The 19,976-nt window shown below is 38.1% G+C and overlaps 1 protein-coding gene across 1 annotated transcript in view; it reads right to left on the reverse strand.

Annotated features, from left to right (window-relative positions):
• Nucleotides 1-19,976, reverse strand: part of LOC124555324 (endoribonuclease Dcr-1-like) — a 290,534-nt gene that overhangs the window by 39,228 nt on the left and 231,330 nt on the right. The window contains exons 17-20 of the mRNA XM_047129202.1: nucleotides 16,816-16,991; nucleotides 13,939-14,117; nucleotides 6,136-6,389; nucleotides 4,508-5,922 (exon numbers count right to left, since the gene is read on the reverse strand). Of these exons, the coding sequence (XP_046985158.1) occupies nucleotides 4,508-5,922; nucleotides 6,136-6,389; nucleotides 13,939-14,117; nucleotides 16,816-16,991 (2,024 nt within the window). The remainder of the gene's footprint in view (nucleotides 1-4,507; nucleotides 5,923-6,135; nucleotides 6,390-13,938; nucleotides 14,118-16,815; nucleotides 16,992-19,976) is intronic.

Here is a 19,976-nt window from a genome sequence, read left to right on the forward strand (position 1 = left end):
TTAACAGATATAGTCATACAAACAATACTTTTGGCAAACCTGGTAATTATTTTGGAATTAATTAATGGCTGACTTTACTAAAATGTTTTTAAATGTTGTTGTTGTTGTTGTTGTTGTTTTTGTTGTAGTCTTCAGTCCTGAGACTGGTCTGATGTAGCTCTCCATGCTACTCTATCCTGTGCAAGCTTCATCATCTCCCAGTACCTACTGCAACCTATATCCTTCTGAATCTGCTTAGTGTATTCATCTCTTGGTCTCCCTCTATGATTTTTACCCTCCACGCTGCCCTCCAATACTAAGTTGGTGATCCCTTGATGCCTCAGAACATGTCCTACCAACCGATCCCTTCTTCTAGTCAAGTTGTGCCACAAACTTCTCTTCTCCCCAATCCTATTCAATACTTCCTCATTAGTTATGTGATCTACCCATCTAATCTTCAGCATTCTCCTGTAGCACCACATTTCAAAAGCTTCTATTCTCTTCTTGTCCAAACTATTTATCGTCCATGTTTCACTTCCATACATGGCTACACTCCATACAAATACTTTCAGAAATAACTTCCTGACACTTAAATCTATACTCAATGTTAACAAATTTCTCTTCTTCAGAAACGCTTTCCTTGCCATTGCCAGTCTACATTTTATATCCTCTCTACTTCGACCATCATCAGTTATTTTACTCCCCAAATAGCAAAACTCCTTTACTACTTTAAGTGTCTCATTTCCTAATCTAACACCCTCAGCATCACCCGACTTAATTCGACTACATTCCATTATCCTCATTTTGCTTTTGTTGATGTTCATCTTATATCCTCCTTTCAAGACACTATCCATTCCATTCAACTGCTCTTCCAAGTCCTTTGCTGTCTCTGACAGAATTACAATGTCATTGGCGAACCTCAAAGTTTTTATTTCTTCTCCATGGATTTTAATACCTACTCCGAATTTTTCTTTTGTTTCCTTCACTGCTTGCTCAATATACAGATTGAATAACATCGGGGAGAGGCACGCAAGCCTCCCCACCAACGGCAAGGTCCATGATTCATGGAGGGGGCCCTGCAGACTATCAGTATGAAATGTATGCATATTAATGGCCTAGCTTTTGAGCATAGAGAGCAAGATTATGTACGGCACAGGAAAGCTGATGATAGACGGTACCACAATAATGATTCAACAATGTAAGCAATGATGACTCATACCCAGTGATAATTGAATGTAATGTTCATGTCTTCACTAACCACCTAATTATACCCAGTGATATCTGAATTTAATGTTCACCTCGTCACTAACCACCTAATTATCGTCTACATACACACCTTAATGAAGGACTTCCCAAAGGTATGAATGAAGACTTACTTACAGAGTACAAACAGGATCCTACAATAATTCTTGCTGTAAACTCGAAGTAACACTTTGTCACCATGTCTTTAAAAGCAAGAGACTCAGTTTCAAAACTATCAGCTTCTGAATGAATATTATGATTGATCAGTAATGGGAAGATATTTCGACTCCGCAAGCTCCATTGATAACTCAGTCAATGATCAACATTTTTTAAGAAAGTGTTACATCTGCCACGACATATTTAACAGACTGCCAGTAGAATACATACAGCAAGTACGAGGGCCGTTCAGAAAGTAACCTCCGGTTGATTTAAAAAAATACACCAAGTTAAATAAAAATATTTTAATATATACATCTTACAACTACATCTTTGCACTATTTTTCTACATAGTCTCCATAGTGATTGAGGCACTTATCGTATCTCTTCACAAGCTTTGAAATTCCTTCTGCATAAAAATCACCCGCTTGTGCCTGGAGCCAGCCTGTGACCGCATCTTTGAGCCCTTCGTCGTCATCAAACCGCTGTGACCCGAGCCATTTCTTCAAATGCATGAAGAGGTGATAATCACTTGGCGCCAGGTCTGGGCTGTAAGGTGGATGGTTGATAACGTCCCACTTGAAGGACTCAAGAAGGGCCGTTGTTCTGTGAGCAGAGTGAGGACGGGCGTTATCGTGCAAAAAAACGATACCGGAAGTCAGCATACCATGGCGTTTGTTCTGTATAGCCCATCGTAACTTTTTTATTGTTTCACAGTACACGTCTTGATTAATGGTCGTACCACATTCCATGAATTCAACCAACAACACCCCTTTGGCATCCCAAAACACCGTTGCCATCAGTTTTCTGGCAGAAAAATCTTGCGAGGCTTTTCTTGGTTTGGTAGGCGAATTTGAATGTGCCCACATCTTTGATTGTTCTTTTGTCTCAGGGTTCACATACTTAATCCAGGTTTCGTCACCAGTCACGATTCTGTTTAACAATGGTTCTCCTTCGTCCTCATAACGTGACAGAAAGTCTAATGCAGAGGCCATTCTTTGAGTTTTGTGGTGGTCGGTAAGAATTTTGGGCACCCATCGTGCACAGAACTTACAGTAACCCAATCTTGCTGTCACTATCTCGTACAAGAGAGTCTTAGAAATCTGTGGAAAACCAGTAGACAACTCCGACATTGAGAAACGCCGATTTTCACGAACTTTTGCATCAACTGTCTGAACGAGTTCGTCAGTCACCAATGATGGTCTACCACTCCTCTCTTCATCATGAACGTTTTCTCGTCCACTTTTATAAATAAACGTACCCATTCACGGACAACTCCTTCACTCATAACTCTTGGTCCGTACATGGCACAAAGCTCACGATGAATAGCTGCTGCAGAATATCCTTTGACTGTAAAAAACCTTATGACAGCACGCACTTCACATTTGGCGGGGTTTTCTATTGCAGCACACATTTCAAACTGCCACAAAAACTAAACTAGCGCAGGTACGATGTTCACTCGACCACGGCTTGATGCCGACTGACCTGTTGAGTGCGTGAACGCACAGATGGCGTCGCTACTCCCCCCACAACCCGCACTGTGACCAATCGGAGGTTACTTTCTGAACCACCCTCGTATTTATGTCAAGACTCATTGTACAAACACAACACAGCAGCTGATTCATGGTCTATGCAACGCTTACAAAAAGCGCATTTTGTTTACTCATTTTATGATATATAACTATTTCTAACATGCTTAAAAAGTAGTATCATATGGTGAATATCACAAAACTAACATATGTAATGCACTACCTGACAACGCAATACATCTTGCAAATTATAACAATGACTTGCCTTCAGATGTGGAAACAAGTAACAAATCAGATTATGCACCTAGGTACCAACAGATTACACTGAGCAGTGTGTAATGAAATCCCAGTGTGGGTGTGTACTGTGTAATGACCTCCACATATAGCAATGCTGTCCCTCATCTTAAGAGATTATGTGAAAATACAAGATTACATGAAGACTGATTGTAATGTAATACTCAACAACCAGTGTTGTCCCTCATTTCAAAATTACATCAAAAGCAAAACTGAGACCATATGTAAATCAAACAGAATGTAAAATTTACTAGCTTTTAACAGGACAAATAGATTCAAAATAATTATGACCAAGCATTCAACAGAGCTAGCCAATAGCTAATGATTTAAATACCTGAAATACAACACAAGTGGCTGAGGTCTTATACTGATACTGCTAAGGCTGTATTGGTACTCTGAAACTTAGATGAAATGAAATATCACGCACACTGACAATAAATGCACATTGCTAGAGCTCACACACCATTTGAAATTGGAAACTTCATACATCACACAGATTGGTGGCTCAAAGTGCAAAGTGACTACAGGAAATAGCAATGGACTGATCATAATAGTTTGACTAGGCTCTCTCCACAGTGTGCAATCCTTTCTAATAGTTCAGTTTCCCCACTCACTTCACTGCAGACACATTTTAAGCTTTTTGGAAGAAATCTGCTTTTCTCATTGCCACTGACATATGTTATTTTTTCATCTGGTGCTCAATTCATCCCTTTTTTCATCATTCCTTGAGCCAACTTCAGTAAAAATATTTACATAATACATAACTCCCCATCAGGTGGGAAACTCCAAAATAATGTTATCCACCTAGTTTAGCACAGGGTGTTCAAGTAATGGGATGATCCATCCCTTCAGTGTCCATTCAACACAGAGCACTTCTCCCATTGACAAATGGGAGAGTGACTTGGTGGGGAAAGCACTTCATGCACTTGCTTAATACTGTGAGTCTTCTGGGAAACTTCTCTAGATGTATTGACTATCTTGAACTCCCACAGCTGATGACTATGTGCTTATGGTATAAAAGATGATGATGATGATGATGATGATGATGATGATGATGATACTGCTGCTCCTGTTGCTGCTGCTGCTGCTGCTGCTGCTGCTGCTGCTGCTACTACTACTACTACTACTACTACTACTACTACTACTACTACTACTACTACTGCTACTAAAATCTAGTGAGACAATTTAACCACAACCATACCTGTGAAATAAGCTTTTGAGAATGAATTTTAAAGAAAATTTGTAAGCCACAAGAATATAAAAATGATATCACTGATTTCGAGGCAATAAATAAATGAATTATTTACCTGTTTGGATCTCAAATGGCTTAGTTTTCCCTCATGGATATTGTCATATGTACAATATAAGTACGTTGTGATAGCATATTTCAAAAATGAGTCACCTATTGTTTCCAGTCTTTCCAAGTTAATTCCATCATTGGCATTTGACATTGTTAATGCTTGAAGTATTATACTTGGACTTGGACCAGGATGCCCTTCAAGTTCTGGCTGTGCATCAAAACTAAATTTACTAATTATATCTTCCTCCTCATCACCATCAACATTCCATGACAATCTCCTGTCACACACTGTTACACTACCAGCTGTGTATAAAGCTTCTTTGGTATCTAAGTCATCATCGCCATTATCTAGTGAAAGTTTACCTACATTGAAGACTATTTTACAGCCAGCTACAAAATGTGAATGTGAGAAGCTGTTCTGCAGAAGACTGCTATTTACAGACCTTTGTATATGTATTTCAACAGGAATATTCTGAAACTGCCCTGCACAAGAGGACAGGGATCTCACAATCTCCAGAGGCTGATCTTTTCTTATTAGTATACCACTCTTCCTTATATAACATATGTTCTTCTTTGTTGCTTCATCAAAATGATTTGCATACATTTCTGTAATTTTGTCAGATTCAGCGTCAGATTTACTGTCACTGTCAGAATGACTGAAATGATTAACAAGTGAATCTAATGTGACTGCCATGTCCCAATTCCATGGCACTTCACTGGCTGCAACACTTGTTGCCACAACTGCACTGCTGCTTTTTAAAGCTGGTTGCTTGGTCTGTGGTTCATCCTCTACAGCCTCTGCAACATTATCACTTTTGAATTCAATTCTAATTCCTGAATGTACTTGAAAAGCATTGCAGTCAAAACTGTCTGTTTCATGTACAAGCTCATTGTAAGATTCATCTGATTCATATCCTATACAGTCACCATCAAAATTAGTAAAATGGTCTGCTCTCATCCAGCTACTTGGTGACCCATATCGTACCTTTCCTTCAAACTGAGCTTCAATTCCTGTTCCCCAGTCACTGCTTCCTTCTCCATTATGTAAGTCTGTTAACTCTGAATCATTTCCAAGCAATGTTAAATTTGATGGTAGAGCAATATTTGGATCAAATTCATCAATATCACCTGATTCCATTGGATTTCTTTCTGCCATGTCATTTGACCATGTACCAATTTCCATCCATTCACCAGACAATTTATTCTCTTCCTCTGTCAAGATCTCATTTGCAGTCTTCTTCTTTTGCTCACAGTAAATATCATTTACTTCTGCTTCATTACTTGTCTTGCTTAATTTAGATGTCACTGTTTCCTGCGCAAAAGTAACCACTTTGATTTCAGGTACTTTAGCAGCATTTTCTTTGGATCTTTTCAATACATCTGCTAGACTCCATCCAAAGTTCAATGGAGGCCACTCAAAATCTGTAAAGGAAATAAAAGAAAGTAGCAGTCTCATGATACATTAATATTCTCTGTCGGTCTAACATCAATAATGAATATGTCTGACAAAAACAGTAGTTTCAGCTGATGCAGCATGAACAAAATGTAATTTAAATTAAAAAAAAAAAAACTCAACTAATTTCTTTGAATGTTTTTATATAGAAGAGAAAGAAAGCATATTGACAAGAACCAAACCTGCTGGAAGTTTCTCTTGGCCAAGTGCAATATTATTAGCTACTTGACATCTAATTTGATCCGCAAGTAAGAGTGCGTTTATCCTATAAAGAATACATGGGAGGCAAACAGCTTTTCGCCATAAAGATGCTGGAAAAGGATGGACAGTACATAGCTCTGGAACCAAAATCTGCTTCTGTTCCAGATTTTCACGTTTTGCTTTTTTTGTTTCTTCGCTGCTGGTAGGTAAAGCAACCCCTTTCCGGTTAACATACCTAAAAAAGAGCAAAAATAGCTTCAATTACAATAAGGTTTCATGTATGCTATTATATCTCTCTGAATTGAGAAGCAGTTTACCCTGCCATTGTATAGAGTTTACAATAATTTTGTTACCAATACATAACATACATCTTATTCTCTTGCTCTTAAAATATCAAGATGTGGGTATCAACAATAATGTCCTGTCTTTACTTTGGTCATGAAGAAGTCACCACATAATTCACAAAATTCTGATAGAATTTTAAAAATAAAATGAACTAAAATGACAGAAATTATCTGTAATGAAGCATTATAGCAAAAGACTCTAAACCACAGCAAGAAACTCTTGTGTAGAATGAAGGGAGTGTGCCACCAAGTAAGCCTTTTCGTTTAAATTTTCTGGGGGTTGTCACTTACTTTTTCAGTTCTGTTGGAAGCCCAGAATTAAATCTGTTTCTTGAATGAGATTTTCACTCTGCAGCGGAGTGTGCGCTGATATGAAACTTCCTGGCAGATTAAAACTGTGTGCCCGACCGAGACTCGAACTCGGGACCTTTGCCTTTCGCGGGCAAGTGCTCTACCAACTGAGCTACCGAAGCACGACTCACGCCCGGTACTCACAGCTTTACTTCTGCCAGTACCTCGTCTCCTACCTTCCAAACTTTACAGAAGCTCTCCTGCGAACCTTGCAGAACTAGCACTCCTGAAAGAAAGGATATTGCGGAGACATGGCTTAGCCACAGCCTGGGGGATGTTTCCAGAATAGTTCTGCTAGGTTCGCAGGAGAGCTTCTGTAAAGTTTGGAAGGTAGGAGACGAGGTACTGGCAGAAGTAAAGCTGTGAGTACCGGGTGTGAGTCGTGCTTCGGTAGCTCAGTTGGTAGAGCACTTGCCCGCGAAAGGCAAAGGTCCCGAGTTCGAGTCTCGGTCGGGCACACAGTTTTAATCTGCCAGGAAGTTTCATATCAGCGCACACTCCGCTGCAGAGTGAAAATCTCATTCTGGAAACATCCCCCAGGGTGTGGCTAAGCCATGTCTCCGCAATATCCTTTCTTTCAGGAGTGCTAGTTCTGCAAGGTTCGCAGGAGAGCTTCTGTAAAGTTTGGAAGGTAGGAGACGAGGTACTGGCAGAAGTAAAGCTGTGAGTACCGGGCGTGAGTCGTGCTTCGGTAGCTCAGTTGGTAGAGCACTTGCCCGCGAAAGGCAAAGGTCCCGAGTTCGAGTCTCGGTCGGGCACACAGTTTTAATCTGCCAGGAAGTTTCAAATCTGTTTCTTGTTTGCTGACATTAGAGGACAACATGTTGCTTCTTGTTTGCCAAACGTAAACTTAACCTATGGTCAGCTTTTTCCTTAATTCCATAATCCCCAAATTTAAGCTAAAATACAGAATGGTCAAAACAAATGTTTTTGTTAAAACAAAGAAGGTACATACCACCCTGAAGTCACCATTCACCTCTGAAAGTGCATCACATAAAAAGAAAAAAAAATTGTATTTTCTGTTAATGCTTATTTCATAAAGCTAAATTGAGGCCCTTATACATGAAATAAGCCAGGTAGTCATTTGTGTACTCATACAGATGAGTAAAATGCACACATCTATTGTGAAGATACCTATGCAAACCAGTTTGATAAAGGGGTTCCTTTAGTAAGCACAAACAACTGGATGGCGTATAACGTTCCGTGTATGGAGGCCTGAAGATGATGCCAACGAGGCACCAAAACTGGTAATAAAATTATTCCATAAATTTATGGCCATTGAATATATGTTTTCTGCTAGTCATTGACCAGTTGCAGTCCAATTCTTTCATTTATACAAGATAGAATTACAGAAACTGAATAGAGAATTGATATGTATCGCACTGATATTCATAAGCCCACCTAATCATTCATAATACCCATGTTAGTCTTCAGTGATTCGATATTCAAAACTGATTCAATTTCCTCCTTGCTTGTTTCATGTAGGTGCATGTGACATAATTCTCTTGGGAGATTTGTTTCTAAACATTCTGCATTCTTATAATACTTAACAGTATTGTCTGTACTGAAATTTTATAACTGGACCATGATTGCCATTTATATTATGATATAGGTCCCATTTCCTCCTACCATCACAGTATGTAATACGTACTATTTGATGAAACTGTATATACTTATTATTTTTCTTATGTTTTTATGTTAAGATTCTGTTCTTTTAGCTTAAGTATTTCAAGCTCAAACATTTGCTGCAATGAGTCTCCAAAGACTTCTTCAATTCACTTACTTCCTCCAGCAGTCATACAGGTATTAATCTCACTTCATCATTATTAATGGAAGTACATTTCATTATACAAATACTTTAGGGAGTAAAGGCAACAATTTGCCAAATAGATGAGGTCTGACTCTTTGGAAAGCATATACACTGATCAGCCAGAACATTTTGACAACCTACCTAATAGCCAGTATGTCCACCTTGACCAAGGTAACAGCAGCAACACATTGTGGCACAGAAGCAATGAGGCCTTGGTAGGTTGCTGGATGGACTTGGCACCACATCCGCACACACAATTCACCTAACTCCTGTAAATTTCAGGTAGGGTGGGAAATAAGCTCTGACACCACATTCAATCACATCCCAGATGTGTTAGGTCTGATTCAGATCTGGACAGTTGGGGAGCAAACACATCAATTGGAACTTGTCCTCAAACCACTTCATCACACTCCTGGTCTTGTTATTTGGGGCATTACCTTGTTTAAAAATACCACTGCTGTCGGGAAACAACATCATCATGAATAGATACACATCATCAGCAACCAGTGTATGACACTCCTTGGTCATCATGGTGCCTTGCATGAGCTCCTCTGGACCCAGGGATGCCCACGTGAATGTTCCCCAGAGCATAATCAAGCTGCCACCAGCTTGTCTCCTCTCCACAGTACAGGTGTCAAGGAGCTGTTCCCCTGGAAGATGACAGATTTGCACCCTCCCAACGGCATGTTGAAGAAGGTATCAGGATTTATTACACCATGCAATGCCCTGCCACTGTGCCAACATCCAGTGCTGATGGTCACGTGCCCATTTCAGTTGTAGTTGCCAATGTTGTGGTGTTAATGTTGGCACATGCATGGGTTATTGTCTAAGGAGGCTCATCGCTTGGAATGTTCGGTGCATTTTGTGTTCAGGCACACTTTTACCCTGCCTAGCATTAAAGTCTGATATTAGTTCTGGTACAGTCTGTCACATGTCCTGTTTTACCAGTTTCCACAGCCTATGATGTCCAACACCTGTAATGAGGAGTGTAAGAATGTACAAGGGTGGCCCCCGAACCCCATGACATCTGGACCTTGTTTCACCACTTGTTGAACACAAACCACAGCACTCCATGAACACCTGACAACTTGTGTAGTTTCTGAAATACTCGTGCCAAGACTCTGGGTCACCATAATCTGCCCTCTGTCAAACCTAGATCATGCACCTTGCCCAATCTACACATAGAAAGCACGCTCACTGATACTACATGCACGATGCATGTGTCTGACTAGCAGTCATTCCTCACCAGGTGACACTGCTATTGCCTGGACAGGTTTGTAGGTTGGTGGTCATAATGTTCTACATTGTGTCAGCACCGCATATCTGCATGTCTGTCTGAAAGCCAGTAACATTCTCAGTCTTTTTTGGTGCTTATCAACAACTCAACACTTCAATTATTCAATAACCTGCTGAATTGTCACTTCTACTACTTAAATTATTTATATTCCACCAAGAACTGTCCATTACCATATTTTCACTACAGAACATAATCTGAAATGAAACATGTGCAACAAAGAAACATTATATTTTCAAGATATGGAAAAATCGTTATTTGGTGTGATGAATGGCACAGCTTGCTCTGAATGTAGAGAAATGTAAGTTAATGAAGATGAGTAGGCAAAATAATTGTGTAATATTTGAATATACGAGGGCTATCCACAAAGTACATTACGTTTTGGAATTAAAAATAAATAAAGTATTGGAAATTTTTTTTATTACATACAGATGAAAGCCACACTTAAATACTACTTTTCTACATAGTTGCCATTTAAATTAAGGCACTTATCGTAGCGATGGACGAGCTTGGAAATTCCTTCGTCGTAAAATTTGGCCGCCTGCGCCTTCAACCACGTGGTTACCTCTTCTTGAAGCTGTGCGTCGTCATCAAAACGTTGCATAGCCAACCACTTCTTCATTGCTGGGAATAAGTGGAAGTCGCTCGGTGCCAGGTTGGGGCTGTACGGCGGATGAGGAAACAACTTCCACTTAAAAGATTCGAGAACTTCACGAGTGGCATTTGCCATGTGGGCCCGGCCGTTGTCATGAATCAGCAAGATCTTTGAGCCCAACTTTCTCCTGCGCTTTTTTTGTATTGCTCTTCTGAGGTTGTGCAGAGTTTGGCAATACCTTTGAGAGTTTATTGTAGTGCCTCTTTCCAGGAAATCTACAAAAATCACACCTTTTCTGTCCCAAAAGAGGTAACCACGTGGTTGAAGGCACAGGCGGCCGAATTTTACGACGAATGAAATTCCAAGCTCGTCCATCACTACGATAAGTGCCTTAATTTAAATGGCAACTATGTTGAAAAGTAGTATTTAAGTGTGGCTTTCATCTGTATATAATTAAAAAAAATTCCAATACTTTATTTATTTTTAATCCCAAAGCGTAATGTACTTTGTGGATAGCCCTCGAGTATTAGTGGTGTGCTGCTTGACACAGTCAAATTGATTAAATATCCTGGCATAACAATGCAAAGCGATATGAAATGGGGTGAGCGCTTAAGGATGATAGCACAGAAGGTGAATGTTTGACTTTGGTTTATTGAAAGAATTCTAGGTAAGTGTGGTTCATCTATAAAGGAGATTGCATAAGAAACACTAGTGCCACCTATTTTGACTACTGCTCTAGTGTTTGGGATCCCCAGCAGATCTGATTAAAGAGACACCAAAGCAATTCAGAGGTGTGATACTAAATTAGTTACTGGTAGGTTTGATCAACATATAAGTATTATAGAGATGCTTCATTAACTCAAATGTGAATCCGTGGAGGAAAGGCGACATTCTTTCCCCAAAACACAAATGAAGAAATGTAGAGAACCGGCATTTGCAGCTTACTGCAGAACAATTCTAGTGTCACAACATATATTCCACATTAGGGCTGTAAAGACAGTGTAAGAGAAGTTACGGCTCGTATGGAGGCATATAGACAATAATTTTTACCTTGCTCCATTTGTGAGTGGAACAGGAAAGGAAACAACTAGTACAAGGTACCCTCCACCACACACCATACAGTGGCTTGCGGAGTATGTACATATGTAGATTGTTGAAACAAACAGGATTATTAGATCTAACAAATTGAAAACTGAATCATACAGTAATCTTATATGGCCAAGGATAACCATCCGAAATGGAGCAAGGTTAACAGATGAATGTTTTGATTGTCTACCAGATTCAGATGAAAGGATGATAAGTACTATAAGACAATTTAAGCTTCATGCAGCAACGGTACCCCAACAATGGGATGACAACTGTGTCTAGGAAAACAGTATGAATGCATGTATAACTGTCCCAAACCCAATTGTGCTATGGACCATATGCAAAAGGGGTATCTCACAGCTTCTGAAAACAAGTAGACTTGAGTACACATGTGTTGTTAGAAATAGGACAGCAATTATGAATGACAGCCCTTTTATGGCAGTAATTACGGTTAGCAAATATATATCGAGGAGGCTATGATCAACTTCGTATGTTAGAGATATTAAGAAATAATGTGGTCCAACTTAAAACTTAACCTCTATTACATTAAATTATTAATCTCCCCCCCCCCCCCCCCCCCCTCTGTCTCTCTCTCTCTCTCTCTCTCTCTCTCTCTCTCTCGAGTGTCGGGTGTGCATGTGCTGGGTCGTTGTATCAGACAAGTCTTGCACCTGTGCCTTCTACAGGGATGTGACCCATGCGGTAAGGAATTAGGAGTGGTTGTGGCATAAGGACTGGCCAGGATGATGTACAGATTGTGAGAGAGTGGCAAAATAAAACTTTGGGAGCAATGGGAAGGATTGTGGGTGGGATGTTCCTCATTTCTGGGCATGATGATCCCTGTATCTTCCACCAGGGCTTCAACTACCTACATGTGTGTATGTGTTCTCTAGTTCAAAAAACAATTTCACAGAAAACAGACAAAATTTTCAGTCTTGTTTATGTGCCTGTTGATAACTCATTGCATCTACTATTCTGTCAACTGTTACCTTTAAATAACCCATCACAATTTGGAAATAATAGTAATGTCCACAGCCATAACACTCAATGTAAAAAAGACCTTTATTACTTCTTACTAAAGCTCTCAGCGAATCAGAAAGGAGTTCTATGTGTGTCTTGATCATTTTCTCAATAAAATAAAATGTCTAATAAATAGTAATGCAGATTCTAAATATAGCTTAGAATCATCTCTTCCAGACTACCCTTTCTGCTCCATTTTTAATTAAGAATTAGCAGCAAGTGTAGCTTTTATTTTAAAAAAATTAAGTGTATCACTTGTTATAGAAGTAATATTTAAGACTAATATGTTCATTCTTATTAAATTTACGCCATTGCACTATTTTGAAACCCATAAATGATCAGCACATTGCCATACTCACAAACAACTCATGTATAGCCTGTAAACTGACTCATTCCATATCATTTTGATAAAAATTATGCAAATGATCTATAGAACATGTAACTAATAACTAGTTAACAGGCATCCTCATATCTTAGCAGATGCATCACACCATTCTGATGTTTTCAATATTGTATTTTCTTTTCTTTGTCCTTTTGTATTTTGCAAGCAACTGTACACCACCTAATTTGTCTGATAGATTACAACTCATTTTCGACTTTCATAATTAGAAATGAGAGACTAACTACACAAAGTAAACACTATAAAACCACAATCTCATGCCATGTACACTGTATTTTTATACCAAGTCACATTCTGTTTCTGACTATATACAAGTAGAAGGCCTGCATTACCTATTTTTATTCTATTAATTCTACTGTATTATCTAATATGATTCAATGGCTCTTAAAAATGATTTAGATATACGAACATGATGACATGCATCAGGCTCTGTTCAATATCTTATCATGATTAATAGGATTTCACTGGGCCCTAGTTAAAAAAAATAGACCTAACATAAAGAGCACCATCACTAAGCAGGAACGTTTGGGAAGGAAACTAGACTGTAACCCCCTAACATAAATTTCTAGAATGAAACAACATTATTGGATGACCCTGTGCTGTAATTCATATGTAAGTACATGTAGCACAAGAAATAACAGACTATGCAGGATTTTGTAAAGTGCTGTCATTACTCAAGAAACTGCATTTACTTGAAACTTTGGAGTTAAATATCTTATTTTCATAAGATGTGAATTAGGCACAAAGTACGCTTCACTTTTAGTTTCTTTTCCATCTTCTCAAACTGTACCCACCTGACAGGAAAATAGTATCAAAATTAATTAATAGTAGTCAAGGTTCATTAGCAGTTGATATATTTCAAGTGAAACATAACATCAACTAACCGTGGAGTCAGAAAATTAAGTCTTGCAGATGTGTGATCAACATCCAGAAGTGGTTGTGTATCATTTTGTATCTGGATATTGTACTTTTTGAAATAATATTCATCAAATGTTTTGTATTCAGATCCAGGAAACGTTGATTTAGGATTCAAATGAGAGCAAATTTCAGCAACATAGAAGTACTGTAATTAAAAAAATCAATATTAAAGCAGTAATACAGGTATAGAAACAAGAATACGAGTACATTAGGACCATTTCAAGAGAAATATCCTGGATTTAACAATCAGTCACACACATATAAAAGTACAGTAGAAACACTTTGTTTTACTATGTTTGCTTGGAGCTTAATTTCCTTTACTGAGCACATTTAATAGCAAATACTCTAAAAATTAAATTTTTGTTCAGTTGAAATTAGTGCAAATTTTTAGTAATTATGACTGATTTTGATGTAATGATAAAGTGTACCAAATGTACATTGCATCTCCTGTCCAAGTACATTGCATCTCTCAATTTTCTGAAGATGCATTCATTTACAGTAACATCCAAGAATGTTAAGCTTTTGAACCTGTGTAACACATCATCTGGTTTTGAAACTATAAATAATACAGTACATCATCATGTGTAGTATCTACACTAACAAATTTGACAGGAGTCCATTATTAAGTAAAGTAACTATACCAGCATAAATACAAACGTTGAAAAAGAAAAACAGTGATATGTATACAGCACGAGAAAGACATCAAGAATAAGCCACAAATAAAGCAAGCTTTCATGAAGCTTTAATCATCACCTTGAAAAAAAAATGATGTTTGTTTGCTTGTAGGTACATGTCTGCAGTCCAGGTGGACACTGAGATTCCCATGGTACAATAGCACCCCACATGAGGAACAAAAACAAAACAACACAGCCCTTTATCACTTTATTAATGTGCTGCACCATTTTGCTCTGGCTCCTCTAACAGTGTGCTAAGGTATTGTGGTGCAGAAATTTCAATGTGTTCTTGGACAGGAGATACGTATCCACAAATAAAAGAATAATTATATACCTTTATTTTTTCAAAGTTATAACTAAAACTTTATGACTACCTCTCACAGTGAAACATTTATCAGATTCAAGATATAAAATATAAGTTGCTGATGGTCATTTCTTAGGATCACTATTTATAATAAAGGGGTGAACAAAATAATTTGAACAACTGTGCACAGAGACTAAATATTTATCAGCAGGTTGGCCTTCCTTCTGAATGAATTACAGCTTAGACAGAATTCAGAATGGCCATATACAAGCAAGTAATGTACAACAGTCACAGGGATATGTACACATCCCTCCTACAAAACAATTGTTAATTTAGAAAGTGTCATTGGAAGAAGGAAGGTTAAGGTTTAATGTCCTGCCAATGACTGGATCATTAGAAACAGAGCACAAGCTCAGACTGGGGAAAGATGGAAAAGGACATTAACTATTCTGGTTATTGCTTTAAGCAATTTAGGGAAGACCTAAATCTGAATGGTCACCTGAGGATTTGAACCAATATTCCTTTGATGTGAGATACACAAATACAATTTGTGCACCCTAGTCAAAGGGATACACTGTAATCCTCCTACAAAAAAGTCACTTATTCAGAAAGTGTCATTGGAAGCAGTAAGATTACATCCTAATCATCCTAGAGGGAGTGCAGATTGTGGGAGGATGGTGACACCTTTCAAAGTAACCATTCCAAAGGTGAATCTAGTGTTTTAGGGTTGTGCCACCCTGGCCATATATCCATAATATCACATGAAGACTCAATTATATTCAAATGAGAGGGCTAAGGGGATGGGAGTGGGGGAAGAGGACGAGCACTTGAGGTGCTGACTTCATCATTGCCCACTAAATCAGTACTGGATTACTCCCTAACTGAGAACTACAGCTTTATCATCTTCATACAAGAGTTGTTGCCAGGAAACACAGTGTACAGTTTTGCTGAGAGATGGTCATTCACAATCCTGATATAATCTTACCCTATAACTTGGCCATGCAGGACTACAAATGAGCCAAGATCACGGTGTGGCAATACAACCCACATCTTCATGTAGGACTCAGACAGTCAACATAATAGGTTACAATAGGTTACTGTTGGTGATTTGTAAACAAATCCTTCAATTGTGACAAATTTGTGTAGCCAGGTGACATTCACCTATTGTAGTTATGTTCAGTTTATATGCTCCCTACACCAGCTTCACTGTGTCAAGGCAGGGCATGGTGTAATCAATGATTTTGAAACAACCTTTTACCGTTGATAGTTATACGCAGTTCCTATCGAATAGTTTTTGATCATACATTATCCTGCATGTGTGTCTTTGGCTCAGGAGTTTTCTAAAAAGCTGTTATTTCACGTTATATGGCACAAAATCTTTCCGTCTCTATCAGTCACCTTCAAAATCTGATTAGTGCACAATGAACTGAAAATAAATGCTTGTTCATTGTGCCATAAGTGCTGTGGCCTGACCACTGTCTATGGCCTCTTCGCCTCTCCCCACTTTCTTTCCATAAATTTCACACAATTTGCAACCCTTCTGTTGGTTGTCACTTTTTTCCAGTTAATGAAATAATCCACTGCCTTGTCAAAAATAACAGTTACAACATTTTCTCTAGTGACAACTAAAATGCTACTGTCTTTATAAACAAAATAGTGTCTGTTCTTGTGAAAACTTATTAGGAGCTTTCATATTCCAATACAATTATATTTCAAATTTGATTATCACAGTTGTCTTTCTAGAATCAAAATAAAAAAGGTTCCCAATTATTTAAAAAGAGAAAAAGTTTATAACATAGCACCTGTCAATACATCACAACAGAAATGGTGTGGTGTGGTGTGCACACACAACACGTTTGCAATACCTGAGGCTGATCCTGATTACGATACCATGGCATTATTACAGCATCATGGTATTTGGAAGCATCAAATATGAACTGCGCTCTTTCTTCCTGAGGGATAGGTTGTGGACGAAGATCACAATCTTTATATATACGTTCTAGAAATTCCCAGTCAACTTCAGCCAGAGATTCTTTGGTTTCTGTAAGAAATGAAGTTTACAAATGAAATCATAAAGTATTGTGAACCATAACACTGATGACGTCTACTGTGATTTAGTTGTTCTTAAAATGTTTATTCACCAATAAAATCACATACTTATTACATTTTATTATTGCTTTGGTTGTCACCAACACCCTATTTTGAGAACCCACAGCAGTGGTGTGACTAAAAGTTACATACTATTGTGATAACACTTTATTTTTTAATCACTGCTTCTTCATAAATGTGTGGTGCTGTGTGATAAGACAGTCAGTTAATAGAACATGTTATCTTCCAAAATTGTCTCACACACTTCATGTAATGAGAGTTGCTGCTATGACTGTTGCAGGAAAATGTTTCTCTGGCTTTAAGACTGATTTTCACCTGGATAGAAACATTAATATTTATTTATTCTTTCACAATTACAGCCTATTACATGGGTTATTAAAATACACAACATCAATCTGTACATTTGTAGATAACAATTTAAGAGCATAAAAGAGCACAATTCGATGTCAATGAACAGTAGTCAGCATGAGGGTATGAGCTAGGCCTCTGCTTCGGAGGGCGATATGCACCAATATTTACTCAATGGTCATTGAAGATACACTGTTGATAGCCCTTTGGTTCATGTAGGTGGTCAGTTGTTCAACAGCTGCATGTCTATTCACCTGTACACATCTCTGCAGCCATCATTCACCCCTGTCATCTATGGCCTGTGGTGCAGCATGCACACAATTTACATACTTAGCCATTTTGGAAATGGTTCCACCCTCGGCCAGAAAGCCAGTGATCATGCCCTTCTGGATGTCTGATAAACTGCTACATTTCCACAACATGGCAATGGCTGTACAGTTTTCCACATCCTCTGATACACTTTACATACCCTCCACTACAAGTGCCATCACCTGCTGTCTGTGATCAGTTACAACACTGACCTCGAACATAGGCGATGGTCACATTAATGTGACAGGACAGTGTATTACCACCACCACCACCACCACCACCACCACCACCATCATATAAAATTATTTTAAAATAGTATTTTATTATAATTTTATATTTTCTCTCTGTAAGCACAAGATGGGTATTCTCCAGACTACTGCTCTTGAAAACGTTGTGAAGCACACCCAACCAATGAAATCAAAGCTCCGTTTTAAGTTTCTCAATGCTGAATAAGGTGGGGAATTTTTTGTGATGACTACCACTCTGATGGATCTTGTTAGGAATGGGCATTTCCTCAAATATTTTTTCTCCAGAAATGACTTCCAATTTTGTATCATATCTTGATTGGCCACCATCTCATCATCAAAATGCTTAGGTTTACATCAAGCTTCAACCACAATTGCCACTCAATCCACTGAAACTTTTGCTACTGCTTTTGTGCTAATCGGTCCTATATTCTTTCCTGTCATCCTCCATAAAAAAGAGTGTCCTCTAACATGGAAAGTTACTGTCACTATCTCCAAAAGTTTTAGTTTACTCACAAGATCATTAACATACTTTAGAACAGAGTAATTCTTGTTCTGGTCTGAAGACGAATCAGAAAAAATTTCAAGATGTTTGACTTTTTCATTCAGTAATTCTGTCACACAGTGATTTACAAAAGAAACAACATCATTGGCCCCTTTTCTTCCAATATCTTCAGTTAAAGTGTAGAACACAGTAGTTGCATTTGAAAGATCATGAATATTGAAAGACTAAACAGACAACTGCCTTTTGTAATAGACAATGTTAGTACTTACAAGTTTGGCAAGCACAAATGTTTTTGGTAGTCCCTGAAGATTGCCTCTGTTTAATTAGACTTTTGGCTTCTTAAAAAATCATTTCTCTTTCTTGAATAAAATGTTCCAGCTTTGGCTTTGTGTACCTTGCAGTTAATGGTGATCTTATTAACTTCTTTTATGACTTGTTTCTTCATGTTATTATCTAAATTTGCACACATTCTTGCACTCAGCACTTTCACCTGAGAGGTGTACTTATCAGAGGATGAGCATGTAACACTCCTTGGATACCAAAAAGCTTCATTGAATTTGGTGCTGAATACAGTTTCTATACATTTCACATGAAATGTCCAAATTTAGGAACTCCAAGAGATAAAACTTCTCAGTCTTGTCATTGCTGTAATGACTATCTACCCTTAACTGAATCAATGTGATCTTTTACTGTCTTCCCTACTTCTTCCTTAATTTTCCATGGTCTATTTCCATCCTTAATTTTCTGTGGTTTATTTCCATGCTTACCCCTTCTATCTGAAAGAGACTCACCCAACTACATAAATCTCAGAATTTTCCTCAGTTGTCATCTAGTTATTCCATGTACTGCCGAGAAGGCTTTTCTGCATATACTGATTTCATGTACAATATCACCACATTCCATTCTCACTCTATAGTTAAAATTACACTCTCAAAACTGAGCTCCATCTTCATTCTTCCTTGATCGCCTTCTGTGAACTGGAAGTATTGTAATGAGGCCTACCCTCCATATCGTTACATTTTCTTATAATATTTGATCTTTCTTCACCACTTACTTCGCCAAACACTAACTTATAGTTGTAGTCTTCTCCTAGTTCATATGACTGAAACCTTAATTTCTTCATGACCATATTCATTTGCTCTCACAGTTGCCTTTTCCTGACACTGTTAAAATCTGAAGGTCTCTGCATTTCATCCTCAGATGAAGTATTCATCATTCAACACAACTAATACACTATTAAAAGTGAAATGAATTACTTACAACTCCTGCATTACTAAACAGAATGCCTCAAAATAAAGCAACAGTTTTCACTTGTACCAACAATGCACAATAAGGAAAATTCTCTGTTCTTGCTTTAAGATTGTTTGCCAACTCACAAGAAATCTAAAACTTACTACACAGCATCAGACGAAGCACTTTTTTTTTTCAGTACCAAGAGACATTAGCACAGTCATTCCCTGCATGACCAATCTGAAATGGATTATAGAAAATGGACTGTTCATATTATCAG

Source organism: Schistocerca americana, chromosome X (assembly GCF_021461395.2).
Source record: "Schistocerca americana isolate TAMUIC-IGC-003095 chromosome X, iqSchAmer2.1, whole genome shotgun sequence".
Lineage (NCBI taxonomy): Eukaryota > Metazoa > Arthropoda > Insecta > Orthoptera > Acrididae > Schistocerca > Schistocerca americana.